This window comes from Kwoniella bestiolae, chromosome 8 (assembly GCF_000512585.2).
Source record: "Kwoniella bestiolae CBS 10118 chromosome 8, complete sequence".
Lineage (NCBI taxonomy): Eukaryota > Fungi > Basidiomycota > Tremellomycetes > Tremellales > Cryptococcaceae > Kwoniella > Kwoniella bestiolae.
In genome coordinates this window covers 574,124-598,804 of record NC_089248.1, presented here as the reverse complement: position 1 = coordinate 598,804, position 24,681 = coordinate 574,124, and the positions used below count along the sequence as shown (strand labels likewise).

At 47.7% G+C, this 24,681-nt stretch overlaps 8 protein-coding genes across 8 annotated transcripts; 6 read left to right on the top strand and 2 right to left on the bottom strand.

Annotated features, from left to right (window-relative positions):
- Positions 1-1,045: 1,045 nt before the first annotated feature.
- I302_108810 (4-aminobutyrate aminotransferase) lies at positions 1,046-3,281 on the top strand (the record flags this gene model as incomplete). Its single annotated transcript, XM_019194536.1, has 9 exons — positions 1,046-1,198; positions 1,272-1,341; positions 1,408-1,517; positions 1,681-1,831; positions 1,928-2,011; positions 2,085-2,206; positions 2,288-2,421; positions 2,495-2,807; positions 2,919-3,281. The coding sequence occupies 9 exons, from the start codon at positions 1,046-1,048 to the stop codon at positions 3,279-3,281; spliced, it is 1,500 nt and encodes a 499-aa protein (XP_019043372.1).
- Positions 3,282-3,681: 400 nt separating this feature from the next.
- On the top strand, positions 3,682-4,023 carry I302_108809 (uncharacterized protein; the record flags this gene model as incomplete). Its single annotated transcript, XM_019194535.1, has 1 exon — positions 3,682-4,023. One exon carries the CDS (start codon positions 3,682-3,684, stop codon positions 4,021-4,023), a length of 342 nt encoding a protein of 113 aa, XP_019043371.1.
- Positions 4,024-4,196: 173 nt separating this feature from the next.
- On the bottom strand, positions 4,197-5,081 carry I302_108808 (uncharacterized protein; the record flags this gene model as incomplete). The annotated part of the gene is made up of 4 exons (XM_019194534.1): positions 4,197-4,319; positions 4,449-4,643; positions 4,710-4,837; positions 4,907-5,081. The coding sequence occupies 4 exons, from the start codon at positions 5,079-5,081 to the stop codon at positions 4,197-4,199; spliced, it is 621 nt and encodes a 206-aa protein (XP_019043370.1).
- A 440-nt stretch (positions 5,082-5,521) lies between these two features.
- I302_108807 (uncharacterized protein) lies at positions 5,522-9,140 on the top strand (the record flags this gene model as incomplete). Its single annotated transcript, XM_065870733.1, has 15 exons — positions 5,522-5,595; positions 5,668-5,914; positions 5,982-6,004; positions 6,058-6,118; positions 6,188-6,424; positions 6,487-6,615; positions 6,679-6,863; positions 6,917-7,154; positions 7,223-7,320; positions 7,374-7,467; positions 7,521-7,603; positions 7,658-7,871; positions 7,930-8,040; positions 8,092-8,208; positions 8,265-9,140. 15 exons carry the CDS (start codon positions 5,522-5,524, stop codon positions 9,138-9,140), a joined length of 2,787 nt encoding a protein of 928 aa, XP_065726805.1.
- A 411-nt stretch (positions 9,141-9,551) lies between these two features.
- Positions 9,552-13,331, bottom strand: I302_108806 (uncharacterized protein; the record flags this gene model as incomplete). Its single annotated transcript, XM_019194532.1, has 20 exons — positions 9,552-10,116; positions 10,196-10,279; positions 10,348-10,377; positions 10,458-10,633; positions 10,714-10,745; positions 10,801-10,836; positions 10,896-10,997; positions 11,053-11,270; positions 11,347-11,445; positions 11,500-11,731; positions 11,785-11,963; positions 12,024-12,058; positions 12,109-12,209; positions 12,269-12,450; positions 12,523-12,573; positions 12,626-12,672; positions 12,731-12,753; positions 12,809-12,900; positions 12,968-13,156; positions 13,210-13,331. 20 exons carry the CDS (start codon positions 13,329-13,331, stop codon positions 9,552-9,554), a joined length of 2,595 nt encoding a protein of 864 aa, XP_019043368.1.
- A 344-nt stretch (positions 13,332-13,675) lies between these two features.
- On the top strand, positions 13,676-16,667 carry I302_108805 (uncharacterized protein; the record flags this gene model as incomplete). Its single annotated transcript, XM_065870732.1, has 8 exons — positions 13,676-13,942; positions 14,001-14,155; positions 14,218-14,343; positions 14,400-15,210; positions 15,265-15,521; positions 15,584-16,307; positions 16,384-16,517; positions 16,583-16,667. The coding sequence occupies 8 exons, from the start codon at positions 13,676-13,678 to the stop codon at positions 16,665-16,667; spliced, it is 2,559 nt and encodes an 852-aa protein (XP_065726804.1).
- A 1,103-nt stretch (positions 16,668-17,770) lies between these two features.
- I302_108804 (uncharacterized protein) lies at positions 17,771-19,608 on the top strand (the record flags this gene model as incomplete). Its single annotated transcript, XM_019194530.1, has 4 exons — positions 17,771-18,047; positions 18,127-18,209; positions 18,261-18,824; positions 18,904-19,608. The coding sequence occupies 4 exons, from the start codon at positions 17,771-17,773 to the stop codon at positions 19,606-19,608; spliced, it is 1,629 nt and encodes a 542-aa protein (XP_019043366.1).
- Positions 19,609-20,664: 1,056 nt separating this feature from the next.
- On the top strand, positions 20,665-24,507 carry I302_108803 (uncharacterized protein; the record flags this gene model as incomplete). The annotated part of the gene is made up of 11 exons (XM_065870731.1): positions 20,665-21,548; positions 21,951-21,956; positions 22,016-22,084; positions 22,152-22,422; positions 22,482-22,591; positions 22,650-22,899; positions 22,962-23,294; positions 23,361-23,495; positions 23,557-23,738; positions 23,842-23,970; positions 24,033-24,507. 11 exons carry the CDS (start codon positions 20,665-20,667, stop codon positions 24,505-24,507), a joined length of 2,844 nt encoding a protein of 947 aa, XP_065726803.1.
- Between the last annotated feature and the right edge of the window lie 174 nt (positions 24,508-24,681).

The window sequence follows — 24,681 nt, the reverse complement described above, 5'->3', positions numbered from 1 at the left end:
CTCTTCGATCCGAGATTGACGCTGCGAACAGTCAGTCTTTGACTCTTGTCGGTCAAGGCCGACTGGCGTAAATACCCAAACCACAAGCCACGCACTTGGACGATAAGCTACCTTACAGCAAGTCTAGTAACAAATCCTTATCTCATGCAACTAACTGTTCAAGAAGCGTGTGAATCCCGAACGGGGTCATGGATGCAAAGGACTATTGTATCCTGAATCTCGCTTCTTTGCATGACCGAGCAATATGCCCACCTAAGAATCTCGGCAAAATCGCCGTCAACAATAATTCCCCACGCACCGTTAAGTAATTGTCAAGACAAGTCCGATAAGGATGGGATACTTCCGGAATGACGCTCTCCTTTCTTTGCCTTTCCGCCAGAACGCTATTCACACATGTCTAGTCTAATCTAGACAAACAAGCCTCGAGGCTTAATGGAGAATGAAGGCGATCATTGCGCGGTAGTGATGAGGGATGAGCAATTAAGAAGATGAAGAAGGCGTGTTTTGATGGCATCACACCTCCCTTTTAGCGCCTTTGCGCCATACATCAAAGATACAGTGCACAGAGTATTCTATATGCACAGAGCTTAGCCCTCCTATGTATAAATCCATTTCAGGAAACAGAAGAGCACTCGTACGGAACAGCCGAAATATCCAAAACTCGGGTAAATCCACAACCTATAACCCAATCTCGCCTACCCCCTACATTCCTACCCGAACAGGAGAGAACACTCTATCTACTCGTAATTCATCTTCATCTCATCGCCGATCAATCATCTGTTATCTTTTATTGCTATTCTGGTCTAATCAACACAACAACATCAATCACTACACATCGCATCACGACTACGAGTGGACTGCGTAGTATATCCACCTGTGTATAAACGAAACACGACTTTGATTGAACCCCAATTCTTGAGATCGCTTCGGTCTTGTCCATCTTCTTCTTGGTATACATACTCCCTTCGTCCTGTATATATAGACAATAGAGTAGAACTTAGATTGAACCTTCTTCTTCTCATCCCTCCAACCGACACTCTTCAACATGTTCTCACGAGCTTTTCGTTCCACCCCCAAGTCCCTTCGTCCCCTTCGTACAAAAGCTAGACAGTTCTCCTCATTGGACCTCATACCTGATGAGCCCAGTGGTCCATCAGTCAAGACTGAAAAGGTACCTGGACCAAAAGGTGTCGCCGCTGTGAGTATCCCCACCTACTCTTTAGTATGCGCATATACCGAGACATTAGCTGATAGTGTGCACCGGATAATAGAGCAAAGAGATTGATACCTTTCAAGATCCAAGGACTCATGTGATTGTACCAAACTACGAACAATCGAGCGGTACGTTTGTAGTCCCTTGCATCGTCTTTTCGCTTGAATGGTCCTGATCGCGTTGTATCTGTATAGGAAACTACCTAGTCGACGCAGATGGGAATGTCCTACTCGACGTATTCGCTCAAATCTCATCCATCGCTTTGGGATACAATGTTCCCGCATTGTTGGAACTAGCCAAGACTGTGAGTACGGAGTATGGTAACACACCCCTCCTTTCATTATCAGAACCTTCTTTCCCATATTACTCCATATAGTTAAGCTTCACACGCCCTCCTTTGACTGTCAACCTTATTGTCCTACGCGTCACTCAGAATTTGATGAGCTGATACCCTTGTGTGAACATAGGATGAGTTCGCCAAGGCAGCTATGAATAGACCTGCATTGGGTTCTTTCCCACCTGTTCAATGGGCAGAATGGCTCAAGACTGGTCTACTGACTGTCCAGCCCAAGGGACTGGATCAGTTGATTACCACCCTTTGTGGATCTAGTGCGAATGGTGAGTACCCTACCTTGCACGTGTAATCCGCTGTCTCTCCCACATTGTACCTTCATCAAGGTGATCAACTGCTGATCAGTCCTGTGTATCACGCAGAAACCGCTTTCAAATGCTCTTTCATGGCTTACAGACAGAGGGAGAGAGGTGGTCCGGATGTACCGTTCACAAAAGAGGAGATGGGTAAGTGTTGACACCCTCTGATTGATAAGCTCCTGCAACCCCCGACGCTGATCCGGTACACATCAACGCACAGACTCGTGTATGGACAATCATACGCCTGGTGCACCTCAACTATCCGTACTGTCGTTCAGATCGGGTTTCCACGGTAGATTGTTTGGAAGTTTGAGTGCGACTAGAAGTAAGGCTATACATAAGGTGGGTGATGATCCTCGTGACAGCATTTACCTAAATACACTTTGTTTGAGAGTTGTATACTGATCTGCTGCCCATACATAGGTCGATATTCCTGCTTTCGACTGGCCTGCTGCCCCCTTCCCGGAATTGAATTACCCATTAGAAGAGCATGTAAAGGAGAACGAAGCTGAGGAGAAGAGGTGTTTGGAGGAATACGAGAAGATCTTGATTGAGAGGTATGTCTCGTCTATCCTCCTACTTTTCCTTACTCTCTCTTTGATGTGCTCATGTGCTTTTTGTTGGTCATAGCAAATCAACCCGACCAGTCGCAGCGGTAATCATCGAGCCTATCCTCTCCGAAGGAGGGGATCGACATGCCTCCAACAACTACTTCCGACAACTCCGTCTCATCGCTAAAAAACACGGTGCATTCTTCATCGTCGACGAGGTGCAGACTGGTGTGGGAGCCACTGGGACGTTCTGGGCTCACGAGAAGTGGGGTTTGAAGGAAGGGGAGGAACCTGATTTCGTGACTTTCTCTAAGAAGATGCAAGCTGCTGGAGTGTTTCATAAGAAGGAGACGAGACCTAATGCTCCGTACAGGAACTATAACACTTGGATGGTGAGTCGTTTTATCGCTCTCTCCCCTGTACATGGATGTGCCTACATAATCATACAATTAGAATGATCAACAGAGCGGAACAAAGGCTGATATACTGGAACTGGTTTATAGGGAGATCCAATCAGAGCACTTCAAGCTCGAGAAATGCTCAAACTCATCAAATCACACGACCTCGTCTCCCACACCGCATCCACAGGTCTGAACCTGGCATCATCCTTCAAATCCCTCTTCTCGTCCGGTGCGGCCCAAGGGAAAATTATGAACTTCCGAGGAGAGGGCGACGGAACATATCTCGCATGGGATATGGCTTCTCCCGCTTTGAGGGATACGTTCGTAGGTAAGATGAGGAATAACGGTGTGCAAATTGGTGGATGTGGTGATCAGACGGTGAGGTTGAGGCCTATGTTGACGTTTGGGGAGAGGCATGCGGAGGTGCTTGTTGGGACTGTTGAGAGGGTGTTGAAGGAGCTATAACGTCAGGACTTGTGGGGAACGTTGAAGCTGAGAATCTTCTGCGTGTGTTTGTGCATACATTGTTGGGTTGACTTTCTGGGTCGATTGTCGGTTGAAATTTGCCATATTCATATACATGCATGCATATTATCTCATGTCACCTCGTAGCGTGTGTCGTTACGCACGGGGATGCTTGGTTGATGGGATGTAGATGTAGTGTGTAGCCCCGTTGATGAGTAATCAAATGACGTAATCCTCTTTATCTGTTATCTGGTCTCCTAGGTGTGAGAAGGAGAAGAGCGTTGCACATATGAGAGCGTTCTTGACATGACTTAGTATCTGATCACACATCTCAGCCATTACAAGATCACCCCACCCCTCTAATTACCACTCGACCAGAACAAATACAAAGCACCTCACCATGCCCGCCATAAGTTCCAACCAAGATCTCATATCCCACTACCGCTCCTACATCTCCTCCATAAACTCCCTCCCCAACTCCACCCTCAACCCATACCTAGCAGATCAAATCAACCACAACGATCGACTGCTCTCCCCCGAGGAATATCACAAGCTCATCATACCCGGATCGATCTTTCGGATAGTGGACGTATTGGCTAGTGTGGAGGATAGGAGGATAGGGGCGAGGTTGGAAATTGAGCTGGGAGATGGGAGTGGTAGAGTGGTGAGGGAACATGTTTTTTATAAGTTGGGGGAGGGGTGGGGGATTGAGAGGGTTTGGAGTATGGTTGAGGGCTTATAGGTATTAGAGTTTGAATTGGTATGAAGTTGATAGGGGACTTTGTATTTGTATAGTAAGACTTGAGAGGATAACGTCGGACGATATATCTATGATATTTGGTTGTGTGATGACAATACATCCATAGGATGTTACAACTCGGATGACCCTTCGATACCCATATATCATACTACCCCTCAATCATCCCGCCAGGCTACTTCACCCCTTGACCACCTCTCTGCCCAGATCGCACGCTTGTGATAAGTCTTGCGCGCAGCTTTGAACTCGTTTATAAAGTCGTCTATTGCTTTGTTCTGGTTCTGATATGAGGCAAAACGAGCAGTCAGCGCTCTGCATATCATGTTATACCTTGCAGGTTGAATCGTAGCAGAAGATAAAGAATAATAAGGTGTATCTCCGGTCCGAGGTATAAGCAGTACGGTACTCACCCTATCCCCACCTGATATGGGCGTAGCTGTCCCCTCTCCACTGGCACCAGGCATGGGCGAATCCACTCTCGAAGGGGGTAAGCTGGTATTGGCAGATCTACCTTCTATGAAAGCCGATGCTATCTTTTCTGATATTTCGTCTTGGGCTGTAAGGGAATGTCGTAATCTTAGATGAAGGAAGGAAGGTCTGTTGCGCTATCATCGTTCAAACATCACCGTGTTAGCAGCATGTTGTGCTTGAGCAGAGTGTGCCCCACTCACCTGATATAAATTCGCCTGAGCCTTTTCGATATCCACCCATTTCCTCTTCAACCCCTCTGCATAAGCGTACGACTGGGCCGTAGCGTCCCTCAACGCTATCAATTCGTCTCTCAGTTCGAGGTTCCGTCCTGCATCATACATCAATATATCAGTTTGATCTTCCTTGACGAAGGAAATAGCCAGGAAGCTGAACATACTAGCAATCTCGTCGTTCTCTTTACCGAGCTTCTCAACCTCTGCTGCTAGGTCTTTGACCTCTGGTAATGAAAAGAGAAAGGCCTCGGTCAGTTCGGGGGAGGAGAGGAGATCTTTGAGGAAAGAGGGAGGGTATTGCGCGAGAGAGGGGAACTGCTGGACTAGTGGAGTTGACATTGCGACGTGTCCCCAGATGCACTCTGTTATGATGTCTGATTGATGCTATGAGATGTATCTTGTTAGAATAAGGCAGTGAAGTTTGCTGATGGCGATGTTTGATGACGAGCACTGCTCACCGAGGAGAACACCGGTTATGAGGAGGATGGCTGATGGTGGAGATGACCGCCACTTGGGTATGTGATCTGTGCCCCACGTCGTTTCCATGCTCATTCAACCACTTGCTCAACTACAACACTACGAGTGCAACAGCATGATCCCAATTCAGTTCACTCATATTCACACCTTCACGGAGCAACAGCGTGAAACAGCATAGACAATGATTCAACAAGGATAGAACAACATAGAAGCGCACAAAAGACAATCATCAAGCGATACACAAACAGCTCATCATCAACATTGATAAATCACTTCTTGACGTCATTCACGCATCGTCCAAAATGGTCACTTCGACAGCCAGCACACCCACCTCGAGGAAGGACGAATTACTGAACGAGAACTTCGTGAACGAAGAGTGAGTATCACTATCACTCTATCCGTAGGGACTCGTCACGACACTGACAATATATCACAATACCCACTCTAGGCATCTCAAAGCATTCGCCTCTGCATTATCAATAAACGATACGCTACATATCGAAGGCGAATCATCGCCCTTATCGCCTAGATCGCCGCCTGTGCCACTCGATTCACCGGGCATCGGTACTTCTTCTTCTTCCTCCAGGTTGCAACCCACCACATGGAAGTATGGGCCGGATAACGGAGCTTTTCAAAGTGGAAGTACAGGCGGAGGGGAGAGGGTAGAGAAGTTGACGGCTACTTCTGATTTTGCTGTGCGTTATGTTTACCCCTTGCTTCTCGTCAAAGAGTATGGAATGCTAATAAGACTTCCATGGGTAGCCTATACATCAACGTGTATCCAAGTGAGTACCTTGCTAGCTTGCAGAGGGAGAATTCATCGCTGAGTGGAATATAGAAGACGCGTTCGGACTTCCAATCAAGGATTGACATATCACTTGATACGATGGCCATTACTTGTGAGTGGGATCGTGATTGTTCTTCTCATCACGATCCGAGCTGACGATCATTACTCATCCATTTGCCAGGGCTTCTTCTTCACCATCATATACTTCGAATTCCTAACCTACGTGATAACCCGCCAAGTGGTAAACGTGTTTGAATGGCTCGTAGCATGGCGAGGACCCAAAGTGAAACTCAGAAGGGAGTTGAGGAATGCCAAGACGTACGAAGAATGGATCAGCGCAGCTAAGAAGCTGGATAGTAACCTTGGTTTCGATGAGTGGAAAGAGACTGAGGAAGATTCGTATTTCGATTACACGCTTGTGAGTGATCAGCTGTACGGGTTCCGACAACGATGCAATAGCTGAAAAGATGTTATGTGTAGGTGAAAAGAGTCAAGAGGACTTTGACGAGGTTGCGAGCTGCTAAAGACACGAGGGGTTTGATGGACGCTTTGGCCGTTTGCGTGAGAAGCAATTTTGCGGGGACAGAGAGCGTCAAGATGTATAGCGAGGTGAGCTCCAACTCCCTCTGTGCTACGATGAGAATTCCAAGCTTACTCTAAGCATGGGTTTAGACGTTCTTCGGGACTAAACACCTGATTGAGGATCACGTCAACGAAGTTGTAGCGTGTCTTGATGCCGTTCGTACAGCCACGGACGTATCGCTGGAAGAGAAAAGAGCGTTCTTCAGAGCGATCAACAAGCATTATGGTGCGAGTGCGCTATGTCTGTCGGGAGGAGCATCTTTCGGATATTATCAGTATGTTGACCCGCTTGCAATACGCGGCGGGAATCTGCTGACCATTGAAACAGCTTTGGAGTGGTAAAAGCTTTCCTCGATGCCGATCTCCTGCCGAGGGTCATCACTGGAACTTCGGCTGGTGGTTTGATTGCTTCGCTTCTGTGCACTAGAACAGATGACGAACTCAAAGAATTGCTCATTCCAGAGTTGGCGGACAAAATTACCGCGTGTGAAGATCCTTTCCACGTTTGGTTCAAGAGATTGAGACAGACTGGTGCGAGATTCGATACGGTGACTTGGGCGAGGAAGGTGAGTCGACAGATCTATAGTATTTTACAGTGTACACATGATAACGCTTACTGACCTGACTGTGTCAGTCAATGTGGTTCACTCGGGGGAGTATGACTTTCAAAGAAGCTTATGAAAGGACGGGAAGAGCTTTGAACATATCCGTCGTGCCATCTGATAGACACTCGTAAGTCACATCATCAATCTGAGATCGCACCCTTTCGCTGATAGCCGCCGCAGGCCAACGATCTTACTCAATCATCTCACAGCACCTAATTGTCTCATTTGGTCAGCAAACCTCGCTAGTGCCGCTGTTCCTGGTATCCTCAACCCTGTGAGCTATTTATTTGCTTCACCAAGCAAGAGCCAAAGCTGACCTACCTTCAGGTCGTGCTCATGGCTAAAGACCGTAATGGAAATGTCAAACCTCACAATCTAGGTGGATCGCGATTCAAGGATGGCAGTTTGAGGTCAGTTTACCCATTTTGTGTCCCAGCATCTAGATAAGCTGACCTTTGACACAGAGAGGATATACCACTTGGATCGCTGCACACCCAGTTCAACTGTAATTTCTCGATCGTGTCGCAGACGAATCCCCATATTCATCTTTTCTTCTTCGCGCCAAGAGGTTCTGTGGGTAGACCTGTAGCGCACAGGAAAGGAAAAGGTTGGAGAGGTGGTTTCATCTTATCAGCGTTGGAATCGTACATCAAGTTGGATCTTTCGAAACATTTCAAGGTGAGGCTAGGTTTCCGAAAGACCGAAGAAGTCGATGCTGATGGTTCTATACATGCAGGTTATACGTGATTTAGATCTCATGCCCCAGATCTTACAAAGTGATTGGAGTGGTGTATTCTTACAGAGGTTCTCTGGCGATCTTACCCTGACTCCCAGGACGACTATAAGAGTGAGTCTTGCGATCTATCTGTCATGAGATATGTGCTGAATCAATGCATAGGACTGGTTCCGAATACTGTCTGATCCGGATCGGAGTCAACTGGACCATATGCTTGAAGTCGGTCAAAGAGTCACTTGGCCAGCTTTGAGGATGGTCAAGAACCGAATGACCATTGAGGTGAGTCTACGGTTCTCCTGACTGAGCGTACCACCTGCTGACGGATGAGCATGCAGCGAGCAATCTTGCGAGGACGTACGGAAGTAAGGTCGGCGATCCATCGAGATCGAACTTCCAATGATATCACATCACCACCCAAGGATTCTAGTGGACTTAGAGTACCCGATATAATCCCATTAGAATCTGACGTAGATGCAGGCTTCGCAAGTAGGACGAGACGTGCGAGAGGATCAAAGGGAATTGGTGGTTTGGGAATAACCACTACACCTGAACCGCAATCCATAGGAGGCAGCGGTGGATTGGGGTTATCCCAAACCACCCGTAGGAGGAAGAATACCCCAAGGAGAAGAAGGGCAAGTGAGGTATTTGCCGTGGATTCGGACGAAGTGGAAGATCAACTTCTATCCCCGTCTGCCAGTAGGTCCAGAGGTGTTACACCTGAAATAGTGACTACTACCAATACGACCCGACGAGGCTACTCGATCAATCTTGGAGATACACTCCGACATGTGCGTGCGCCATCCCTCTCAGCTTTAAGCTCGCCATTCAGATCTATCAAACAATCATCGGTATCACCTTCCACCGAAGACCCACCACCGCAAAGTCGGAATACGGGTGAACCGCCCAAGGTGAAATCTCAATTGTCAATTACAAGATGGTTCGGAGGTGCTTCGGACTCTTCCTCTGAGGGAGAGGAGGACGATGATGGGTATAGTTGGAGGGTCAACAGAGATGAAGGGAAATCAGCTTCAGCTTCGGACGATTATGAAGAGGAAGATATTCCGGTCGAGAGGGAAAGAGGAATCGAACCTATACCAGGAGGGGAGAGGGTCACGCAGGAGGAGATTGATCGTTCTGCTGCTGCTGGACAGGGGCAAGAGGCTGGAGAGCTGGGAGGAACGCCGCCTCAGCAGGATCGGGCGGTGCAGTAGATAGAGTGTGGCTGCTCTGACCAGGTGATGCTTTGACCTGTGGCTCAATGGCCATGGGACGAAGCAGCGCAGTGACAGGACAGATGCTCACGAATGAGTGAGGGACGGAAGTGCAGATGAGCTTCGGTGTATGTACATTAAAGGGAAGGTTGTAGATTTTCTTGTGTATACATTTAAGACTCATTCTATCTTGCATGAATGCTTCTATCTGGTTGACTTGATATGAATCTGACGAACAAGATTGCAATGTTCACGAAAGGAAACATAATGATAACAACATACCATGTCATCACACCCGAGCAGAGACTTTACATATACACAACAATCTGATAATCCTACAACATGAATCTGTATACAATAGAAAAGCAATAGAGAAGAACGCAAAATGAAACGAAAACGAAACCATCAACATTAAGCACTCTTCAACCAATTCTCGTAATACCCCAAATTGACTTTCCCTAACTCATCCAATTTACCTATATCCACCGTAGCGCCAGCGCCAGCAGCAGCTTCATCTCTATTGAGCAACAGATTCTCATGTGTATGAGCATTGGCAGTGGATAACCAATTCATCGAGTTCAATCCCAGGTTACCACCATTGACCGCAGGATTGAACAAGTTCGAGTCGACTTGAATTTGATCATGCTCGAATTCCCCTTGAAACAACTTGGAGACTTTGATATAGAGCTGTAAGTCCTTTTCCTCAGATAATGTATTGGATTCGAGTTCTTCCGAAGCGTGATATTGGGTGTACCATTCGTAATCCTTTATACGTTTGTCCAAGTCTGGTGGGTTGAGGAGGGACGAGACCATCGTTTCGAGTGGGTGGGGCGGGTGAGTGTGGGGATGGGGATGAACATGGTGGTCAGTATTGGGTTGATCTTCTGCCTGAGGGTTGGAGGACTGTTGGGTCGAAGAGGTGTTGGAGCCTGGAACAGGTACGGGGGTTGCCCAGCGACGAGCGACTCGATGTGTGCTGAATAGATGATCGAAATGAGGTCAGTATATATGGGATATGACGAAGTGCAAGGGCAAATTCTGGGAGGATAACGTACAATGAATGATGAGTGGTGGGAGATCCTAGCTCGGTGGGTACTCGCGATTCGAACGGACTAGCTAGCATCTCGTTTTTGGGTTTCCTAATCGAGTGAGTACTTCGTGTCAGCTATCAGAGGAAACGCTGGCAGAAGCTGTCGTATTCACTCACGCATGAAATCTAGTAGTCGAATTCATTGTGCTGCGTCATGAAATGGGTCATCAGCATCCGTCACTTTGACCAAGCTTCCGAGGGCCGTTGATCTCCAGCGGACAACTCACAAAGCATACAGTCTTCCAAATTGACTTAATATATGTGGCTTATAATACTCCTTATACACATGACTTATGGGCGCCAGGTCATCCGATTTTGGTTCCTCAAGGTGTGAAGGGGTGAACCACTGCTTATAATTTGGTCTCGCGAGATCGTATGTAGGCGGTGAAGGTTGGACTCCAAGCTGGACAAGTCGTTTATCAAAGATCAGTTACCTCATTCGCGCATTTTCGACCAGGGAAGGCAATGGAAGACCCAGCTTACAAACAGGTTAATTGCCGATTGTTTATCCGCGTCTACAGATATGGTATATGAGCTTCTTCACCTATCAATACGTGGAGTTCAACTCACCAAGCATCGAGTTATTATAGAACCGCCGTATGTTTTCTATCCATAAACTCAGCATCTGCGCCAAGTTAGACGGGTACCCTCAAGCAGTTGCTTACCCAACAAATCCCTCGAATGACTACTCCACTGTGCAGCCTTCGTCCTCCTATACGTATCTACCCTATTCACCAAAGCACTTCCAGTATACTGCCACGCCAAAGCTGCCCCATCCAATATATCAGCTCAAAACTCAGCATGTCGGAAAGCTGGACTCACTATCTCCATGATCATGATACATCTCCGTCAACACGTCAACAGCATCGCAAGAGAATGGTAAATGGGGTGTACCGATCAAACCCAGCGCGTAGAGCTGATGTCCGAAAGCTCGTTTGGCAATTGCGAATTGAGCGGCGTTGGTTCGGTCTAAACAATCGACACAGTTTACTCGGAGGATACCGTGCTGTAAAAGAGGTTTATCGCGGTGTGGTCCGGTTCTATCATGAAATCGGTGAGATCAGCCAATCGTCGGTGTTCAATCGACGATGCAGCTGGAGAAGGAACAAAACTCACCCAACTTCGTTTCTCGCCGGACCACCATGGAAGAAATTCGTAGCTTGCAATGCTTCCTCGCAAATGTCTTCTAGAACACCCATAACATCCTGATGACCGCTACAACCATCCTGTCAGCTAGATTTATCTAACGATGTGGGCACAAAAGCTGACCTCTTGGCAGCCTGAGCCATATCCCAAGCTATATAAGTCATCTTCTTCCCCTCAGGCAGAAATTGGTTGAGGTATTCTACGCATTGACCATATTCTGCTAGTAACTTGCTTTCTCTGGGTACGGTTTCTCGGGATTTGATCAAGTTCAGGATGAAGATTGGAGCACCGTATCTACCTAGAAGATCGTCGAAATGCTTGGCAGCGGGAGTGTAGAAGGGGTCTTTGATTGTGACTGAAGATACGATTGATCAGTCTGAGGTGCTAATGCTTCATGATCCGACTCACTCTCTATAGGCGGTCTCGGAGTCATTTGGTTACTCTCTTGGTGCCACATGACTGGTATACTACCTCTATACTGTACGAAGCTGGTATATGCACCATACCCAGCTCCAAAGTCCGATAGCGGATGAGTATCATCGGGCTTGGACCGACTGCCAAAAGGAGTTGCGAGAGGTTCAGATACTCTATTGCATGATCTTGATCAGTTTCGGAAGAAACAAGCGCCCAAAGAGCAGCTGACTTACATCTGCTCCGTCTCAACTTCATTCGCGACATGACCCTACTGCGTTATCAGCTGGTCTGCACAATCAAGCAATACAATTAGCTCACATGTTCGTTCGCACCCCTAGTCAAGAATCTTGCTCCTGCATAATGCCTTGATCTTCTCGCTATAAGCGTCAGATAGACGGTTCTCGTAAAGACGTTTATTTCTATCCACAATCATCTGTCAGCTATTTTGCACGGGAGTCACGATAGCAAGACAGCTTACTAGCTTGATCCAAGAAGCCATAGATCAGCGGTAACACCCATTTGCTCCTCCCTTTCGGATCTTCTAGATCGAACGCGGGAGAGAGAAGATAGTGATTCCACATGAATCTGGTATTCCAGCGGCGCTTCGAGGGAGATACTGTCAAGTTGGTTTGGAGGGAGTTGGTGATATCGTATGAGTATCTATCATGAGATGGATATCAGCTCAGGGGAATCGGGCAGCGAGGCCAGGGGCAGGGAAAGAAATCAACTTACGAGAAGTAGAAGTTCTTGGTAAGATCGACATGCTGGAAAGTGTGTAACATCCTACTCGATCGTCAGAGCTCATTGTATCGCCGTTTGCCCCGATCTAGCTCACTTGGTCTCTTGCGAGGTACGCTCGGATTTACTGGCTATAGTAATGAGCTACTCCCATTCATTGCTTAGTTAGTTGTTGATCATCTATGAATGTCTGACAGCTTACAGTTGTCTCGTCGCAGTGGTAAACTGGGACGAGGGTGAATGTTAGCTATTTCTAAGTTGCATTCATAAATTAGCTCACTATAATGTCCTCCCAGTAATCCCACGACAGATCTTTTGGTAATCAGGATCAGATACCACCCAGCGGTAAACTTGACAAACCCGACTATACCACTATGACCTCAATCATTAGACCCTGCCTTCCCATTCACCAATTCAGCAGAGCGTCAGATAAACATACTGAAACTCCAACACCTTCTCCAATCCCCCCTGACTCTTATTCCCATCCTGTACCATCCTCAACAACAAGTCCAGCTCGGCACTATCATACACCGTTGAATCTTCCACCACATTTAGTACAGTAGGATCCGTCCGATCGATCTTGAGCACTCGGTGCGTATCAGCCGTTGAGGCTGTGATGTAGAACCGACTAAACATGTCATGTTCAGCTTGGCTTCATGGTCATGGAGGAAGCTGACATACCTCTTGGTCTCGAAGAGGGTGAATTTTGATAGAGAATTGAGTGCATTGGGGTCGTCATTCTCGTCCAACTCTGAATGGGCGGGTTCGTGCGGTGGTGGCGGCGGGAGTGGGTCCGATGACATATTGAACGTTCAGCTCTGGTCGAACTACTTCCGTCTGAGAAGCAAGCCGTTCAGTAAGAGCCGTGTCTCTATGGATGGAGATGGTGGAACTTGATTATACATGGACTTGGGATGAGATAGGGATCAACAAAGGGGATGTGTTGATGGAGAGGTGGACATGCAAGTGGAGGAAGTTGAATAGACGCGAAGACGAATGACGGAATCAAATTACAACTAGGTGATGGATGTTGAAGATGATATAAAAGACATCCATTCAACATATCCTTCATCTTTTGCTTCTCTCAATACCCTCACAGCTCACAGAACTAGATAGTGGGCTACGAGCTAGACAGAGCAACAGCACGATGTCACAAACAATACCATTCTCCCTCCCCTTCCTACGCTCTCACTCAATATTCATCCCCCCTTCTTCATCAACCTCCACCTCTCAAGATGGAGAATGGGAACTGGTGGACAGACCGACAGATGATCTGGTGGGGCAGAAGTACGGGAGGATGGTGATGAGAGATAAGGATTTGCTAGTAGGCATGGGCAAAGAGGTTCGGATGATGTCGTTGGCGGGTGGGGAAGGTGGTTGGGAGGTGAAAGATGGGAAAGTGGGGAGTTATAAGGTATGCCAGTCAACCACTCGGTATGGAGGCGTGAGCTGAAGAGCTGACGTTTTGGCAGAGTCTGAAATCACCAAGTCTTAATTTCACCGTACATCATCTTATACCCAATCCCAATGGTAGGCTGTTAGCTGTAGTAGGACACAATCAGATAGTAGTGTTGGTATTACCGAAGAGCACTTATTCCAACTCTTCCTCTGGACAAGTAGATTGCAGGTGAGCTACGTCTAGACCTTCGCCTTCTGATCTTTCAGCAGCTCAATTCAGATCTTCAATAGAGCCATACCAGTCGACGAGTTTCAATTCTCCCCTTCATCAAATGACACTATCACCAAAGTTTCATGGCACCCTTGGGGAGACGGTGGAAATTCCCTATGGGTCTTGACAGCCGATGGTAAATTACGGTATGTATCTTTCTTCCCTCTCAAGACCGACTGTTGTGCTGACAACACGAAATCAGCGAATACGATATCACTCAACCTCACGACGCAGTCCAAACATTCAACTTCCTCTCTTCATCGACCACCTCCTCATCGAAATTCACTGCCATAGATCCTCTCTCGCGCTACGCAACGTCCTTCGCCTTCTCCTTCGGTTCTATCGACTTCTCGCCATTGATAGTATACGTGTTAATTGCGAATGGAGATATATACACCATGGGACCGATCTTACCTCTTCGCACCGAGATGCCTATACGGTATCTACAGGGGCTGAAAGCGTATTCCGAAGCTCGATTAGCCAAGATCCAGGGAGAGGCTAGAGATGTATTTGGAGCGGGGGAAGCAGGTCTTGGTAGAGCGACGTTCCAGGCTCAATGGGTCGAATCGTTAGTCAAACAAGTCAAAATGGCGGAACAGCAGAAGAAGGATGAAGTACTCCCTGAATCGCCATCGGCAAGAAGGACAAGCTCGTTATTGAGTCGTTCGACCAGTATACGCTCGAATGATACGCCCACTAAGGGCAGAGCTGCCGAGGGAACCGTCAGAGTACATCCACCGCATTTGACGGAATCTGGTGGACCTGCTCCTGGAGCACATAGAGCTTTGCTTAGACAGGGGCCTTTGGTGTATTCCCCTGCACCACAGGATATAGGTAATGGTGATGAAGATGATGAACAGGCTGCAACGGATCTGTATATTTCACACATCCCACCGTCAGAAGAAGAAGAGAACGGGGAAACAGAGACGATCATCGCGATTGCTTGGTCGGGAGGAAGGGTGGATATAGGGCTGGAAGTGGAGAAGCCTGTACCGAGATGGCTTAGCTCTAGGGTAAGCTGCATCACTGGTGTTGGTAGTAGTTGATGATAGCTGACCCTTTCTCAGGATCCATCCACTTCAACACCAGTAATACCTATCATCGAATCTGTCTTACTGCCTTTCCCTCAATCCGATCTCGAAAGTATCGATACCAATGCACCCACTTTCTTAGCCGACCCTCTATATCGTGATGTTTTCTATGTACAGCACAGCTTTGGGGTAGACTCGATCAATGCGAGAACGTGGGTCGAACAATTGAGGAAGGAGGAAGGAGCAGAGGTACTACCAGGAAGCAAAGTCACTAGGCATGTGGAGTCGGCAGGGTGAGATAAGAGGTTTGGCTTCTTGACAACTGATGTTATAGCTCACAAAATTCATGCTATAGGTCACCTGTGAAACCGATAGTTGGGATGATAAACTTCTGCAATATCACGTTAGGCTACGGCCTGGTCGCACTTGCTTCCTCAGGTCAAGCTGCATTTGTCGAGCTGGACCTTCGCGTAGCAGACCCTACCTCGATCATACCCCATCCTTCCACCTCAACCGAGGAAGAAGGCAAATCAGATGAACCGGACGCCCAGTCATTATTACTAGTCAAACCACTTGATTTCGAAAAAATTATCAACTCGATACGAACCCCTACTACACCTTATAATCCTACTCAAATCCTTAAAAGAAAGATACCAGACTCCTCTAAACCCATTACAACCATCACGCCAGATCATCTACGGGTCCTCGGCGAGATCTCCACCCAGGTACGACAGCGTACTCAGGCAATACGGAGCGGATCGCAAAATATCGAGAATCGCTTAGACCTCCAGGTAAGGGAATTGCAAAGGCAGATCAAACTTCTCAAAGAATCTCAGGCGAAGATATCCACCCTCAAGAAGAACTCTGCAATATCAAGAGCAGAGGAGTTGTTGGAGAAGCAGGAATCGTTGGGAGAGAAATTGGATGGGTTGGTGGGAAGGTTGACAGAGGAATTCAAGCCTGAGTTGGGAGAGCAGGAGAAGAAATGGTTTGAAGAGTTGGATAGGTTGCGGGTCAGAGTGAGGGGAGGGAGTGGAGTGGTAAGTAAGGGGAAGGCGTTGAGCACGAAGAGTCAGATTGTGGGTTCACCTCTCTTTAGTCACGGTCAATAGAATGGAAGAAGGTGTAGATGCTGATACGGTTGGTTTTTTTCAGTTGAAGGAGCAGTTGGCAGCTCTGAGACCTATTCTTGCCGAGTCTCATATACATCAAAGGGAGGAACAGACACAGCAGAATCAGAGTTATGGGAGTAAACAACTCAAACCGCTTGAAGCTGCTTTGAGTGCGAGGTGAGCGATCTCCCACCTCTCCAACCTTCGTATGACACCTTTGCTGATCCTGCTTTATGATGCAGGTCTGAAGAGCTGAGACGACTTATCAGACGGATGGAGATGCTGGATATGCGGGTAGAGTCGTATGGCGGAGTTGAAGAAGATTAACGAAGAGTCATGAGCTGCGATGGACGACCAATGTGGCATGTGTACATCTCCACTTAGACAATCACGGTGGATATGCATGCATGTTATAACAAGCATTACCGACGAGAATTGAGGATGTATTGAGACTTGTTCCTACTTGGTTCGGGCTCGAGCTGCACAACATGTGAAGTGGCGGTGCTTGCTTGAGGCGGTCTGAAATATCGTTGGATGACCAAATCCACCATTTTCCATCTTTTTCTTTTTCTTTGTCTTTTTGCTTCCCATTCTTCTTTTGGGCGCGCAACGCCACAACCTTCCAACGACAAGAGATAGTCCCAATCCGCAAAAAATTGTATCAACACTCATCAATTCACTTCAATCCGCTAATAATGGTTTTTCTACGAAACCGTACCCCATACTCATAAAGCGAGAGGAGGTAGGAGGCAGGAGGTAAATCTCTTCTCGACCCCACGCGCAGGCTGGCCAGCCAAAAGATATCACGTGAGCGTAAACTGCAGTGTACGATGTCAGACAGATTATGAGTGCGCGAAACGGCCAAGTCAGATTATGAGTGACACGCGAGTACAAAATATGGCTAAGCGAGAAATCAGCAAGACAGAAAGCTCGTGGGAAGGGTCGGGGGAGCAGTAATGATATCCTCAACGCGGTTCAAGCAAGAAACTGTGGGCGGAAGGGAGGCCCCCGGCAACCAATATTTTTGGTATTTGTTTTTTGGTTCAGTGGCGATCTCTGCTCCTGCGTATTCTTCGTTTCGAAATCGTCGTAACTTACATCGCGATGCGGATGGTGAAGGGAATATACAAATTATGAGTCATTCATGACTCGCATGAACTTATGCAACTTATGCATACTCACACTACGTATGAATGAGATTCATGATAAGATCTCGGCTGTATCCCATCGACATCACGTGACTTGACTTGAGAATGTTGACAGTGTGCCTGGCTGTGCGTTTGAGGAATGTTCATGTCAACTTCATCACGTTTGTAGCTTCATGCATCTACCATTTACGCATTCGTCTCTAGTATGTACCACCAACAGTAGCACAAACGAACCACCACACATCTTTCACTGCCTCCTGCTTCTGCTTCCGATGAGCCGCGATGTCCCCCTCACCGACTCTCGCTCTTCCTCAGATACCCCTCTCCCCAGTCCTGTCCAAACTCCCTCCCTTACATCTCAAGAATCCTACAGACTATAACCTGGCATTCGGGACTCTGAGCTTCACAGTTATTGTGCTAACGACACCTCATACGGGAGGATGGAAGCTCTTTCGAGCTGGAATAGTCGCACCGCTGTGCATAGCTGTGTTCGGATATCTGGTATTGTGTACGGAGGATGAACATGATTTCAATCATTGGGGGGTGGCTACGTTGATGGGTGAGTGCGACAGTATTCAACAATGCCTTACACATCCCGAAATATGTGATTCGTGTCGACATACTGATCTGCTATCCAGGATCCTTCATAATGCGCATCCTCGAATTCTTCATCTTCTTCCCACCTGAGGAAAATTGCCATCGACTTGTACCTCGCTCTCAGGTCCATCCACTTCCTTACCCCCAGACCACGACAACCAACCATCTCGCGAAGGGTCACTCTCCATCACATGAATCGAAATTGAAATCACCCCAATCTCAGGAAGAGGTAGTACTCATACCTGAACCTGTACCTCCGCCATTCACGCTCGCGAAATTCTACTGGTCGTTCAGTCTCTGGTTCTCATACAGAGGTATAGGATGGAACACCTCCTGTCCACTTGGCGCTTCATCCCGTCGAGACCCCTACCTTCGGACCTCCTCTCGAACACACTTCGTTATGGTCCAGATGCGGAAATGGATCTTGGCATACCTGGTAGACGACTTCTTCCGAGCGATACGGAATATACACTCTGCAAGTTTCTTCTCTGGTCTACCGGGTGCGGTACCATATCACCAGCTCAGTCAATTCGAGAGGGGGATAAACTCTACCGCGGTCGTAGTCAGGATCTACTTTAGTCTGGTGAACAGCCATATAGCCATGAGCATCATATGCGTGATCATTGGTGGGTTGTTGGGCTGGGAGACGGAGATGTACGCTCCGTGGGGGTGGCCTCCATTGTTTGGCGATTTGGATGAGCTGTGGAGGTATCCCGGTTTATCTACTTTGTGGTCTAGAGTAAGTTCTATCTTGAATTCACTGCTTCTGATCACTAAATGCGCTTGACTGGGGCTGATATGGTCGTTGTTACTCATAGACATGGCAAGGCTATAATCGACGGTGGCTATATGTCCTAGGATGGATAGGTATCGGCGAGAACCTCCTGGGTCTGACTCATACCGGTATTTCATCGCATCCTTCTGTCCCGCCCACCTCCAAAACAACATTGGCATCAGGCTCGTTCGACTCCTCTTCGAGGAATTCACCTAATCCCTCTGGCCAAATCTCGCCATCTCACCCCCTCCCGTCCTCCGCAATACCCAACAGTGACTCGCCCATAATCCGTAGGAAAATGTCGACCAAGCTGATGGTTCAAAACTTGATCAAATCATTCATAACATTCCTGCTATCAGGTATAATACACGATGTAGGAAGTCTGGCTCTACTGCTCAAAAATCGTTCTTCCGGCGATACCATCTATCTCAACGACGTATTGCGATTGACTCCATTTTTCATCGTTCAACCTTTCGCGTTAGCCATCGAAGCGCTGATCAAGACTTGTTGGAGAACTTGGAAGAGCAGGAAACATCCAAGTTGGAAGAGGGGCAAGGGAGGTGAACCCGGATGGTTGGTCACGACAGAAAGGCTGATAGGGTTCATATGGACTTGGGTGTGGCTGGGATTTACCGCAAGGCCTTTTGTGGAAGGTATGGCTCAGCTGGGTGCGTATAGGCGAGATGGGGGGAGGGAGCTGTTCTGGAGCTTCTGGGGCGGGGTTATTTGGGGGAAGTGGTATATCTAATGATATTACGAAGACACGGAGGTAAAGGATCTTTGGTGATAATGAAAGACATGAAACATGCTAACGACATAGATGTTTAAAAATTGGTTATAGATCTGATAGACCATTGAGTAAGACATGACATATAAGATACCTGCTGTACGAGATCACACCACAGAGGCACGTTGGTACTGCACGCTGCTCTGCTATCTGTCATGGATCATGCATGCAGGCTGAACATCCCAAAGTTGAACTAGGTGGTAACCTCAACGTGTTGAAATCAGCACGAACGTGGCAATCACGTGAATCTAGGCGGCCACGTGGTAGCGGGGTGGCGCGCCAACCAAACAATGTGGCACGCTCTCAAAGGGCGCTGTAGCGTTGTGGCGGGACGACTGGATTCAAACTCAAAATCCTACGGCTTCAAAACGAAGTCGATAACGAAAGAAAATCCATAAAAATGGTGTAAAATGAAGCCCACAACCCCTAGAACACAGAGAGGAGCACAAAAAGATGGAGAAGCTGGGACTCGAACCCAGGCTAAGCGAAAGCGATCTTTTATGTTATTCACATAATGCGGATCGCTTGTCATACCCCTTGACCACATCCCCGAGTTAAACAAAAATTGCGGCGTATCAAGTTTCCTATATACTGTTTTCTTTTACACTGACCGTTTTTGTGAACATCATATTCAGCTGTTGTGTTCGACACATATAGCATCCTTTCATTCTTTCGTGCCCGGCGACATCAAGATACACCTGTGAGATCTTAGATCATTCTTCCTCTAGGAGCTTGCTCGCTATCTGCTGCGAACGGAAGGAAGTGTATTTACACCCCCCATTTAACCAGCGGTTGATGAGTACCTCGTACCTGATGAAAATTCCACTCGCGGCGTCGTCAACAACAAAGGTAAACAACCCCAGTCCTCGCTGCTTATAACACCATCTTGTCATCCACCTGACATCAGTCATACCATTATACCCACCTCTGAATACTGTCCGACCATATTTGACCTCTTCCTCGCTATCAAGACATACCCATATCGCATAGACAGTCATTTTCATCGGAGTTAACGCTATGAGCGATACTCACGATAAAGCGGGAAAGGAGGTCCACCCGGGTATCCCTGCCGAGGAGGGAATGTCGCCAATACATACGAATACTGATACCCCTGATGAGCCGTCGCGAGAAGCACCTATACCAGAAGAAGGACAGGAGCCGGATAGGATAATAGAGCAAGATGATGCGCAGGCAGGCCAGGAGGATGCGGATGGGGAAGCCTCCTCGAGTGAGCAGAGGAAAGAGGAAGATAGCGCGCAACCCAATCAGACCCTTGACACAGATGCAAGCCATCAAGAGACAACAGCTCCCACTGAACAATCATCGGAACAGCCCAGCAAGGAGAATGAGCCTCAGGAATCTACCGCTGGAGAAGAACAGAATATCAACCTGGAAGAACATGGTATTTCCCTAGATGACGAAGAAGGCTTTGACCCAGCTACTTTGGCCAACTTGGCAGCTTTGTCTAGAATAGCGAATGAAGAAGGTGAGCTAGATGGTGAAGGCGAGGAGGAGAGTCGAGACCAAGAACCGGATCAGGATCAGGATGCGTTGGAGGTCGATTCACCAAGGCATGAAGGTCCGTTGACTAGGGAACAGGTACAGGAGTTTGTCAAAAACCTAAGCCATCAGAAGGAGAAGGACAAGGATAAGGATCAAGACAAGGAGGATGAGGGTGAGGACAAGGAAGATGGGGAGAAAGACGGAGCCGGAGCTGGAGAGAAGAAGGATGATGGAGAGGAAGAGGAGGAAGAGGACAAGTTGAAGGAAATTGACCAAAATGGGAATGAGAGTGATACCCCCAAAAACAGGAAGCAGGAGGATGAAGAGTACGATGAGGATGGCAAGAATGATAGTGCTGGTGGAGGAAAGCAGAAAAGAAAGAGGAATAGGACGGTCTTGTGAGTGTCGGATTCGCTTTTCTCTTTTATGGTTAAGTGGGGAATCTTTGCTGAATTGAGTCATCGTGATCATAGGAGTTGTACAGGTTAGTCTCGTGCAATTGAATGTCTGACTCCAGTGAGTAGTAGCTGATCTCGTGTAACATCTTACTGGTCATACAGAATGTCATAGACGAGTGAGTGCTCGTCCGTACTTATTGCTATGTCGATTGGGTTGCTGATCTCGCTCGTGTACAGAAACGTACGTATCACTTCACAATCCCATTAGATAATCGGCGGTAGATATACTAACGTTGTACGGCACACAACGCTCATAGAACATGTAAGTCCGTCTTTTTCGTTTTGGTGACTACCTGCTTACATTTTCTGTCTTCCACAGTGCGATCGTAACATACCATGTAGCAGATGGTGAGTCCTGATATCCTCAGGAAAGCAAAAATGGCAAACGCCTGATCTCGCGATTTCAGTATAAAACGAGGCGTACCCGGAATGTGTAGGATGGAGCATCCCGTCCTTCCTCAGCGGAAGAAACGAAAGTGAGCTCATCTGTTCTTCCTTTCCTCTGTACTGATATTTCGTTGACACTGCGATTTCCACTTGCAGGGTACAAGAAGATGAAGATATCAACTATGAGCTGGGTCTCCGAGTTCAAGCTCTTGAATCGCTTCTACGTTCCGGATCGCTTATGGATGCCGACCAAGCGTCAGCAGCAGCCAAGGAAACCATCATGCATGCTACTCGAGCTGCCAACGCCGGTTCTCAAGATGCCAATAATGCCCTGGCGCAACTGACGCAGAGTGTTGCTGCTAGCGGAGGTATAGGAGGATTGAGTCAGGATGCTCAGTCGAGTTTGCTTTTGGACGTTTTACAGCAGGTAAGCTAAATCTTCCCATGGCATTCCAAATGAAGACCAGCTGACATAAGTGATGATAGCTTACCGCAGCAAGTATGGGAAGACCGCTGAATCAGAATGGTAATGCTGAAGGTAGTAATCGGAAAGGTCTGGAAGTATGGTCGACCATACCTACTGCATCGCAGGAAACGTGAGCCAAGATCTCTGAAGGCTCCCATGATTTAACTGACAGTGCATCAAAATTGCAGATCCGTCGCGATCGCCTCGGCATACGAAAATGATGAGATAGGCGTGAAGATCAATCTGTCGTTACCTGGTTTCAGAGAAGATAACGGGAAGATCTTCATACCTCCTACAGTACGGTATGTGGAAAAGAACCTGCGGAACGAGAACATCTTAGCTAGGGAGGCATTACCGATAGAAGGGTATGCACCGTTCTTGGATGCTGGTATCAAGTTTGCATATGGTGTGGAAAGTCAGGCATATCGACATCGTAGAGTGAGTCAACATCTTCTACCTGATCAAATTGATGATCACTGATCAGTCTTTTCGTATTATAGATTGCTTCCATACAAGCACTATCTCTGACCGGGGCACTTCGACTAGCAGCTACCTTCCTTTCCCGCTTCCCCCCCGTCCCCGGTACGAAATCAGTATTTGTCCCCTCTCCAACGGCAGACGAAGATACAACAGCATTACAGGATGCAGGTCTGGAAATTCGCTCATTCCGATTCCTAGATTACAAGACCGGTGGGGTAGATTGGGAAAGTTTGAGAGAAGACCTACAAGATGCACCTCCCAAATCTGTGGTGTTGCTGCAGGTTAGCGGTAGTATGCCTAGTGGTGCGGAACTGACTACCAATCAGTGGAGGTTGTTGGCTGCGTTGCTTCAGGTTAGTTATACGAATGAGATCTAACACAAAGATTCCGCTGATATCTGATATCTGGTATGGTTGTAGGAACGAGAGTTGATACCTTTGGTGATGATGGCGTATCAAGGCTTATCAACGGGAGATACCAATCGAGATGCCCAGGCGTTGAGATTTATGGTACATGAGGGATTACCTGTAGTACTAGTTCAAAGCTTCGATGCGGTAAGTTCTCTATCTCTGACTCGTCCCGATCGGTGTATGAGCTAATAGTATGATATGATAGATGATGGGTCTGTATGCCGATAGTCCAGCTATCGTATCTATCGTCACTCAGAATGCCGAGGATAGAGATAGGGTAGATTCGCAGTTGCGCTCGGTAGCTAGGGGGATGTGGTTCCACCCTTCTCCTTGGGGTGCACAGGTCGCTCATCAGATACTGTCGGATGGGAAGTTGTATCCTGCCTGGTGAGTAATAGTGGCTCGTCTACCTCAGCTGCTGGATGGCAACGTCGCTGCTTGGTATATCAATCACGTCCGACTGATTGCCTCCTGTGATAATGTCTTATAGGCTCGCCGAGATCAAAGCTATGTCCGATCGACTGCGTTCCGTCCGCGAGAAGTTGTACGACCTGTTAGCAAACAAACTCAAAACGCCCGGCTCATGGATACATCTCAAGCGAGCAAGTGGGATGTACTGGTGAGCTAGTCCATATACCTTCGCTTCAAGGTCAAGTAGCTTATGAGACTTCTTCTGCGTAGTACCGCCCTCCTCCCTCCATCACAAGTAGAAGCTCTAACTTCTAAACGGCACGTCCACCTCCTCCCTGACGGATGTTTCAACCTAGGATGTCTGAACGCCACCAAGATCGACATCCTAGCGCGGGCGATAGATAACGTCGTAAGGGAAGGTATAAAGGAGATGGAGGAGCAGCAGGCCCAACGAATCGCCATGGAACTAGCCTTAGCAGCAGCGAGGGAGCAGCAAGCGAGAGAAGAAGCAGAGGCGCTCGAATTGGCCGAGGCTGCCCTCAGAGAGGAAGATACGTTGTTGATGGAGAGGAGTATTGCCAATGCCATTGAGCAGCAGAGGTTGGCGGAGCTCGAGGAAGAGAAGGAGAAGGAATTGGATGAGAAACAACGAGAATACCTTAAGAGACAGGCTGAGAGGGCGGAGATTGCGAAGCAGGCGGAGGCGATTTTGGCTAGTTTGCAGAATGGTGGGATGGGGCAGTAGCCTCAGGGCAGGATAAAAGTAGACTGTCCCATCTAGATCTAGATCTAGAACTATTGCTGGAATGATAGGGTTTGGGGTGGATGTAGGATATCTCTGTATGTTATGTTTTGGTGAATATCAGATCTTTCATGTCTCATCGTTTGATGTCTTGTACTTTCCGGCATTGTATTTTGT